Here is an 8,909-nt window from a genome sequence, read left to right as displayed (position 1 = left end):
AGATAACTGATGGAATTGAGGGAAGTGTCAAATAGGGAATGAAAGTTTAACTTGGTGTCAAATAAGGAAGTTAAAAAATTTAAATGTCTAATAAGGAATTCTCAAATTTACTGGTGTCAAATTGGGAATTTAAATTCTTCCACCCATCTAGTCGATACAAAACACATAGATACTTCTAGAAATTTAATAATATCTTAAACAGATGCTATAAAATAATATCCATTTTGTGTATATCTAGTACTGTAGCCATTGTAGATTTAAAATAAAATTCTTCCCAAAAGGCTTTGTTTAAGTTGCCATGGTTTTACAAAAATCTTGTAAGTTTTAAGTAAATGACATAAATTAATAGTAATCCATTTTGCTTGAATCTGGCATCATAGCCATCGTAGATTTTAAATAAAGATTCTTCCTAGGACCTTATATTTGAGATTTCACCAAAGTTGTTTACCCATAAGATGGTTTCCAAAATCATAAAACTTTTTTGAGTAGATGCTATCCAAAAATAAGGACCCATTTTTTCTTGGATCCAGCACATTGTAAAAATTAAGTTCAAATGCGTTTCAATAAATCTCATGGTGTTCGAAGATGTTAAAGATGACAAGCATGTATGATCTTGCGACGACTAGAATTTTGGAGTAGTTATATGTCATAGGAAATAGTAATTGATGTTCTTTTAGACTTCAGATTGGAGGCTCTACTTGTAGCAAAAAATGGTGAAATATTTATGCAAATCATAACTCAAGAACTCTTCCTTCAATTATTCTTGCATCAGTGAGGACATTGGCATGTGGCTCTGAGGTAAAAAACGAATGAAGGTACAAGATCAACGTGTAATATGAAGGTTCTAGGTAACAATCACCTATGTTGCTACAATAGTATTTTTATTACAAGTTGATACACTTATATCCAGGTTGCATGTCCTTGCACACGGATTAAGGCACGTACAATGGGATTTATGGTTTAGTTATCATGATCTAAGTTGACTTCCTTTAATTTGAACTAAATGCTTGAATTATGCATTATGGTGTTCTTTGTTAATGCTTGTTTCAACACTGTTACGTAAAATTGATGCTTATGTATCTTAGTATGGTCCCAAACAATGTGTTGTTAAGGTCACGAAGATTGTAGTGTCCGGTAATTTCAAAACATCATGTTTCTTCACGCTCCTCCTACCCATTTCGGTACCCATGACAAAGCACGGGCATAGACCTAGTCCGTGTCAATGACCCAATAATCTCGATCTTTTTTTGTGTTACGATATCCCCGCAATGTTGGGGCAGGCAACACCCATATCATCCGTGTAGCAGGAGAAGGCCTTCCAAGGTCCCTTTTTCCTTTTTTCGAAACGCCTGCCAAGATTGCTAGCTCAAGTGCTCGCGCCTTAATGAGTCACCAGGATGATGAAAGGTAACGGAGAGAGGGGTCTGCAGTAATCAGGAATGACAGAAAATTCCGCCTTTGAGTGGAGATAACTGGAGACGCTACGACACACATATATATAGTGAAGAAACAAGCTGGAGAAGATATCAGAGATGATAAATATTATGTACTCCTGGACAATTGTCTCAAATCGCACCCTTTTTTACAAGAGATAAGACTGATGCACATGTGCACTACATGTGTTATAAACCTCAACACTGGTGAAAAAAATAATCTACATTTATTTTTGTAACCTAAACAAGGCTAAGCTCTCCATCAGAAATGGAGCACGCACCTAAGGGACTTGCCTTCCTCCAGAAGCTGGAAGGCCTTGTTGATGTCCGAGAAAGGCATCTTGTGTGTTATGAACCCATCAAAGTTTAAGTTCAGCTCCTGTTAAAATAACGAGACATCAAGTTACCATTCAGAAAGAATTACTTTGGCACTCTTTAAATCATCAAAAAATGGTATTTTCCTCACAAATAAAAAATGTCATTGTTCCTGTGAGGCAAGATAAACAAAAAAGAACAAAGAGATGGTACAAACCAGAATGGTAACAACGCAATTTTACAGCAGAAAGATGCAGATGCAGTGAGTAAGCATACCCCATTCATGCACTTGTCGACGATGTCAGGCAGCTGGGACTTGCCCTTGAAGTCGCCGAAAACGCAGCCGGTGATCCGACGGCCGTCGAAGAGTTCCATTGGGTGCAGCGGCATCATCTTAGGCGTTGCATGGATCCCTAGTACCACCGTCAGGCCCCAACCCTGCGTCCATATCCGCATACATGACTTTCAGATATAGATTTTTTTTTAGACAAAAGATAGTTAGAACAAGCAAGCACATCTTACATCATGCGTGGACAGGAATGCTTCTCGCAGCACATCATTGATTCCGGTACACTCGAAGCTGTAGTCCACACCCCCATCCGTCATCTCCCTGATCGCCTGCAGTTTAATCAATTCAGTCCTGCTTAAACAGCATACTGTATACAGCTAACCGATAAGAAGGGTGATATAGATTTTCACTGCAAAAGAAATAAAAAGGCGTATGAATTAAACCTCATGGACCGGCTTGCCACAGGCCTTGGAGTCGATGAAATCAGTGACGCCCATCTCTTTCCCAGAAACCACATTTGAAGTCAGTGTTAAGATTTCAAAAACGTGTTTTCCAAAACACCAACTTGTATGTATGTTAAGTTCCTTTGTCAAAACTTTAGTAGTAAAACGGCAGACTGAACATCTCTCTTTTGTAGTGTTTACATCAAAATTAGCAGTTTTTCAAAGGAGAAAACTGCATTTTTCACGGCTAGACTCATATAGCTGCAAAGTTCTGCTTGTGCCCATTGCAATTAAAGAGATTTTATATTTCTCGGTAGGGGTTACTGAAAACCTTAACAGATGTTTCAACACTGAAACAGATGTACTAGAAGTTGACAAAAATGAAATGCAATGCATGAACTGGACAATTCTTGACTTTAATAAGAATTAAAAATCGGGAAGCTTCGTGCTAATGAGGTTACGTACAATTATTCTCCTATGCGTTGTTCAAAAAGAAAACATTACAAATTTTTACAATATTGATCAAGACAGTGTACACCGTTTAGCCCTTCAACGAATTTGACAAATTACAATTACATTCTGCTAATTGGTACCATACATCAAAGTTCGAGATTTCATCAGTTAGAAACTTACATAATTCGCTATAAACAAAAGCAGTGCCAAGGTAAAACGAACTGATGAGGAACTTTAATTTTTCAAAAGTTGAAATAGATATTTGATTGTATTTTTGGCTTCGTTTGTGAGCTGTTTTACTGTAACTTCCTGTATCCTTTTGTTGCCTGGCAGATAAAATACATGAAAACTTTTCAACCGGAAATTAAGGCAGTGGCCCACACGCCAAGCTGAACAAAAGTACTATAAAACGAAAAAATACGGCTCGTGATTTTCCTCAGTTTCAACAAACCTGGTACAACCTCCAGTCATGATAATAAGTTGACCTGAAAAGCCTTGCTGACAGGAGGTAATAATTGAAAATAGAATAAATTGGCAAGTTGCAAATTATGCATTGCTTTCTGCTTAATTAGTTTTGACATGTTCTTTTTCAGTCAGAAAACATCATCCATCACATGGAAAATATATATGTATGCATGCTGCTGGCAAGTTTTTAATCTTCGCATTTTAGGGTTTTGTAGGAGAATTTTTCTGCTGGCATCTAATCCAGCATACAAATTCTAAGTTTCAATATGATACGTCCTCTTTCCAGATTCATTCTTGAAAGAAACGAACTGTAAGAATTTTGTCAGATCATCAATAAACTTTCGATACTTTTTCCATTTCCTCAGTATTTTTTTTGTGGAATTCTGTATTTTTAATTAAAATTCTCTAGATGCTGAGGTTTTCATGGAACCTACTAAAGATTTCTCTGTTTTTCTGTTTTTCAGGCTAGCTATCCAGATTATATTAGCTGTAAGATTATCCATGAATGTGTGAGATCACGTATGTGCGAGGTAACTACTCAGGTACCAGTGGACTGTGTTAAGTAATATTTGAGACACAACTCATTAGCTGAGTTGTCCCAATTCCCTAAAAGTGTACCTGAGTAGTAGCACTTACATATAAAAGGTCAAAAAGTTCATGGAACTAATTGAGAAATAATTGATTGGTAAACAATCACTTGGTTCCAGGATGCCAAATGTACCTCTTACAAATCAACAGATCAATGCAGATTCAGACCTATCGTGCGTGCTGTCAACCTCGTGACAATGCTTGAGTGTTCTGTTCTACTCCTGGTAGCATCACCGGCGAAGTGACACATTCATCCTAGAAATCGACATGGTATGTTTGCCACAAATGCCTCTTTCCACTTTATTAAGCAACTCTGCTCAATTTTATTTTATTTTGCTTTGCCTTGGAAGCAGAATGCTTTTATTTTGCTTCCAACTGGTGTGGCAGATTACGGCTCCAAATTTTGTTTACATGATTCTTCTTCTATCAATTGCACAACCAAAGAAAAACAAAAGAACAATAATACGCATGTTGAATCTAAACCATGTTAATTACAGTGCACTTTGGACTTGAAGGAAGTGTTAAGGCATGCTTACGTGATGAAAAGACATTTTGTTTTGTAATTTGACAACGATATGAAAATGGCTCAAGAAGAGTAACAAATATACAATACAGACAGAGAGAGAAGGGAAAAGATGGGCTAAGAACACACCTTTGGTGAACTTTTCAGAGTTTATATCGACACCGATTATCCGAGCCGCCCCACGTAGTCTGGCACCCTCAGCAACCTAGTAAATAGTTTAACACCTTTAATTTTATGGTACGCTAGGTATAGGTATACTTCATTTAAAGTTTAGGGGAAATATTTAAATTTTGTGGTCATTTAAATTTTACTAACCGCTAGACCAACAGCACCAAGCCCGAATACTGCAACGGTGGACCCCGTGGAAATGTTTGCAGTGTTCCATGCAGCCCCCACACCTGATGTCAAAGAAGACATGTCACAATTCAAACAGTTATTTGAATGATCAGTAAGTCCCCGTTTGGATCCCTCCATTTCGAAAAATTGAAATCTACTTAACAGAGTAGGCTATTTATCTTGGAACGTAACATTCCACAATTTTTCAATATATATATATAAGCTTATCTTAAATTTATAGGGGTGGGAGATGAAAATTGATTCGATGGATCATCATGTTATTTTTCTAATGTACAACTTATAGGGTACTCTTCAATTGCTCCCTAAAGCAGAAGTGCGGTACATAAGTATCTCTCCCATATGGCCAACAATAATATAGAAATATATTACACAAACAACTATATTAGCTTAATTAATTTATATTTAAATTATAATTATTAGAATAGAACTTAATTCAAAAGATCCAAAGGGGGCTAATTGATTAAAGTTTCGGGAAAAATAAAGGCAGACAATCAGCTAAGAAAGAGGGGAAGACGAATAGCTGCTAGCACATGGGAGTCTCGCAGACATGCGTGGTACGAGAATGGTCAGTTCACATGAAAAAAAATTCCTTTAGAATTCCTGTTTTACAAAAAATAAAATAAACTCATGCGCGGCCGTGTTAGTGAGGTAGAAACTACTAGAAAGTGAGAGACAATGACCGGATGAACCGTCACAATTACACTTCCTTCCAATAAAGTGACAAGCAAAACTAGTTTAAGGTCTTCCTTTTTTTTCTCTATTATTGCAACTAGTCTAAGTTGCAAAATTATATCCTGAGTACAAGAAAAAAATATTGACAAATCTTACGCAACCGAGTGTTGATGAATGATACCTACGTAACTAGTGGGTTTAAAAGTCTGGTTATATTTTCTTCCAAAAGTCAACAGAGACGTACTCAATTGTTATTTTGTCGGACCAAAATGTGTACGATTGGTTGTCAATGTTTACAAGGGGTTAAACACTCAAGAGGCGCGAGAACCAATGCTATGAAACGAAGGTACAAAGACGCATGACTAGTAACACACAGGATGGTCATGTTGGTAGGAGGTCCGGGCTGGGCACATGCGATCGCCAGAATGTCCCATGTCCCAGCTCCCAAGTCCCAACCAAACCAAGCCAAACAGAAACGTCTAACGGAGCACAGAAAGATGCAGGTTCTTTACCTGTGGAGATGCCGCAGCTGAGCAGGCACATCTTGTCGAGCGGGGCCTTCGGGTGGACCTTGACGGCGCAGGCCGTGTCCAGCACGGTGTACTCGGCGAAGGTGGAGGTGTTGAGGAAATGGTACACCGGGCGGCGCTCGCCGGACCCGTCCACGACGGAGAACCTCGTGCCGCCGTCGGAGGCCATGGTGCTCTTGAAAGGGTCGACGCGGTAGGTCCCGCACAGGTTTGTCTTGCCGGACTCGCAGTAGGCGCACGCCCCGCACTCGCCGTTGAAGATGGGGACCACATGGTCGCCGGCGGCGAGATCCTCCACTCCCTCGCCCACGCTCTCCACCACTCTGGACACAATGCAAGTTGCATACATGTCGCCGTCAGGGGCACGTCACGAAGATGTCGTTTTTAATTGGTCACAAGTGGATCAATGAATTGTTGCTAGCGACTTGTGCTATCTTGTGTCGTCCAATCTTCATAGGGCCAACTATATATGATCGTGCCGTGTTACTTGTGATCTCCACTGAATCATTGCCTCCAACCAAAAATTATAGTAGATGGTGCCATGCCATACTTATAATTTTTCAATCAAACTTTTCAAATTTTGTTGCCGTACCTTTTATATATTCATCGAAATTAAATGTTTGATCCGTCACATGGAAACAGTACTCGGAGATTCAATTCATCTCTAAAAGAGCTATTGTTATCCGTTCCTCGACTAATTAAGCATTACTAGAGAACTAGTACAGCAGTGCGTGGATGGCCAACAAGATTTGTCGGTTGATTAAAGCCAAAGCAGATCGATGCATGAAAGCTAGGCATGTGAGCATTTAGTTGCCAACAAACAGGTTCTTCGTCTCCATCTGCGAACGCCCAGTTAGTTGCCCACAAATTAAGTTTGGTGTATGTGCAGCCCATGCATGGTTGGCCTAACAGTAGCCCGGCATCATCCATCCAGGCTATCATCATGGGAAAAAAGATCATCCAAGGCCAAGATGCAAATTAAACGTGAGGATCCAGCAGTCTTTTCTGTTTGCAAAGCTTGTAAACATAGAATGGTAGGGGAAAGTCCGATCCGTGTCAACTATGCAAGGTAAAGTTTTTTATCATTACTGTGAAAACTGCTAGCAGGTACACGTTTCGAAGTGGTGCATGCTGGCGCTGATCACCGTTTGACCAGGAACTTTCTGCCTAAAATGTCAGCATACAGTTCATGGCACTTTACAGCAAAGCCCGAACAATATGTCGGAATTCCAGACAATGCAAACTTAACCTTGAGGACCCGTAACCTCGTATCTCAACATGAAAAGCTGAAAATGAACCCCGACTTCAAGTTCAAGTCAACGTAACGGTTATTGCAGAAAACATGGATATTGCTACAAAATGACCCACTATATTCATAAGCTCGATCACACTGAGTATATCAGGTAGTACAAAGGCACTCGATGGCTTATATATTAAATGAATCCGATCATGTTTATTTAGGCTAACTCTCAAAGCAAGTTGCCTTAAAGATATCATGAGAGAAGTTTAGGATAAGAAAACATGGAAAGAGATTGAGAGAGAGGGGAGGGGGACGATTTGCATAAAACGCACCCGGCTGCCTCATGGCCGAGGATCCGGGGAAACTTGCGCTGCAGCTCGTTCTATATATGACATCCATTTATGCAGCAACGCCGCAGCCCATCCACATGGCCGGCCGGCAGCACAAACAAATAGAGATTAGTCAAGGGATCAAGTAAAGAATCAAGCCACCGACAAGTCGAGGCAGACATCATGCACACCTCTCCTTTCAAGAAGCTGAGGTCGGTGTGGCAGATGGAGGTGAAGAGCAGCTTGACGCGCACCTCCAGCCGCCCCGGCGGCGCCACCTCCACCTCCTCCATCGCCAGCGGCTCGCCGGGGCACCACGCCACCGCAGCTGCACGCAACAAACACGGTCAGCCGCTCGTGCGTTCATGGCCGACGATCGAGCCGGTGTGGTGCGGAATTAAGAGCAACGAGGAGGAGGAGGAGGAGGAGGAGGAGAAGAGGAGGAGGAGGAAGCTAGCTGCAGGCAACGCAACCTTTGCATTTGATGGGCTTTCCCCGGGTGGAGGCGTCGTTCGCCAAGCTGCCGTTGCCGTTGGACGCCATGGCGTCTTGGATGGATTCCTTCTTGGTTCTCTCCCTTGCTGCTCTTCTCTTCAGAGAGAGGAAAACAAATGGTGCTAGCTCTTGGCTCTAATGAGGCGGCGAGCGAGACAAAGGCACAGGCCGGCTTGTTGAACTGTTTATGTAGCCAGAGGCAAGAAGGGACACGGGAAAGACAATCCTGCTACTATTACTATCTTTTCTACTCCTGTCATTCTGTTTTCTTGCGTGGTCAAAAAGGGAGCTGGGGCCTTTAGTCTCGTCATTAGTATTATGCCTACTACTCCCTCTGTTTCAAATTATTTATCATTTTGTTACATCTATATACGTAGATTTTGCTACGCATCTAAATATATATTGTGTCAATATACATAGCAAAATTTATATATCTTGATTTGCTAAAAGAAACTATAATTTAGAACGGAGAGAGTATCTAGTAAAAGATGCAAATCTCTTTTGTGTCTATTTTTTTCATCGCTAACACATATTCATGGTCATATTTATGTTTTATCTTTTATTGAGCGGATATTTATGTTTTATCTCATGGTATACGCCTTCATTATTTATGCTCAATGTGTCTATAGACACTCTGCTTGAATCTCGATAACAGCCATGAATTAAAGACCACACAAAACAAAAGGTGCGCCATCCTTTTCGGTTTACTTAGCAGCTTCCAGTAAGCAAGGGATTAATTTACTTTCGGCGACGGAATTTCCATTGACGAGTTGTAAA

General features: G+C 40.5%; 1 protein-coding gene across 2 annotated transcripts; it reads right to left on the bottom strand.

The window, feature by feature from the left end:
- Positions 1-1,526: 1,526 nt before the first annotated feature.
- On the bottom strand, positions 1,527-8,338 carry LOC112874686 (alcohol dehydrogenase-like 4). Of its 2 annotated transcripts, XM_025938161.1 has the most exons (10): positions 8,111-8,334; positions 7,829-7,965; positions 7,641-7,690; positions 6,051-6,391; positions 4,825-4,907; positions 4,639-4,714; positions 2,481-2,536; positions 2,271-2,366; positions 2,025-2,186; positions 1,527-1,812 (listed from the first exon to the last, which is right to left on the bottom strand). In XM_025938161.1, the coding sequence occupies exons 1-10, from the start codon at positions 8,178-8,180 to the stop codon at positions 1,696-1,698; spliced, it is 1,188 nt and encodes a 395-aa protein (XP_025793946.1). In that variant the 5' UTR covers positions 8,181-8,334; the 3' UTR covers positions 1,527-1,695. The 2 variants fall into 2 exon arrangements, with proteins under 2 accessions (XP_025793946.1, XP_025793948.1); XM_025938163.1 differs by lacking the exons at positions 4,639-4,714; positions 4,825-4,907 and having other exon boundaries at positions 1,548-1,812; positions 8,111-8,338.
- Positions 8,339-8,909: the final 571 nt, after the last annotated feature.

This window comes from Panicum hallii, chromosome 9, assembly GCF_002211085.1.
Source record: "Panicum hallii strain FIL2 chromosome 9, PHallii_v3.1, whole genome shotgun sequence".
Taxonomy (NCBI): Eukaryota; Viridiplantae; Streptophyta; class Magnoliopsida; order Poales; family Poaceae; genus Panicum; species Panicum hallii.
The sequence above is the reverse complement of the archived record's forward strand: the minus strand, read 5'-3'. Positions and strand labels throughout refer to the sequence as shown.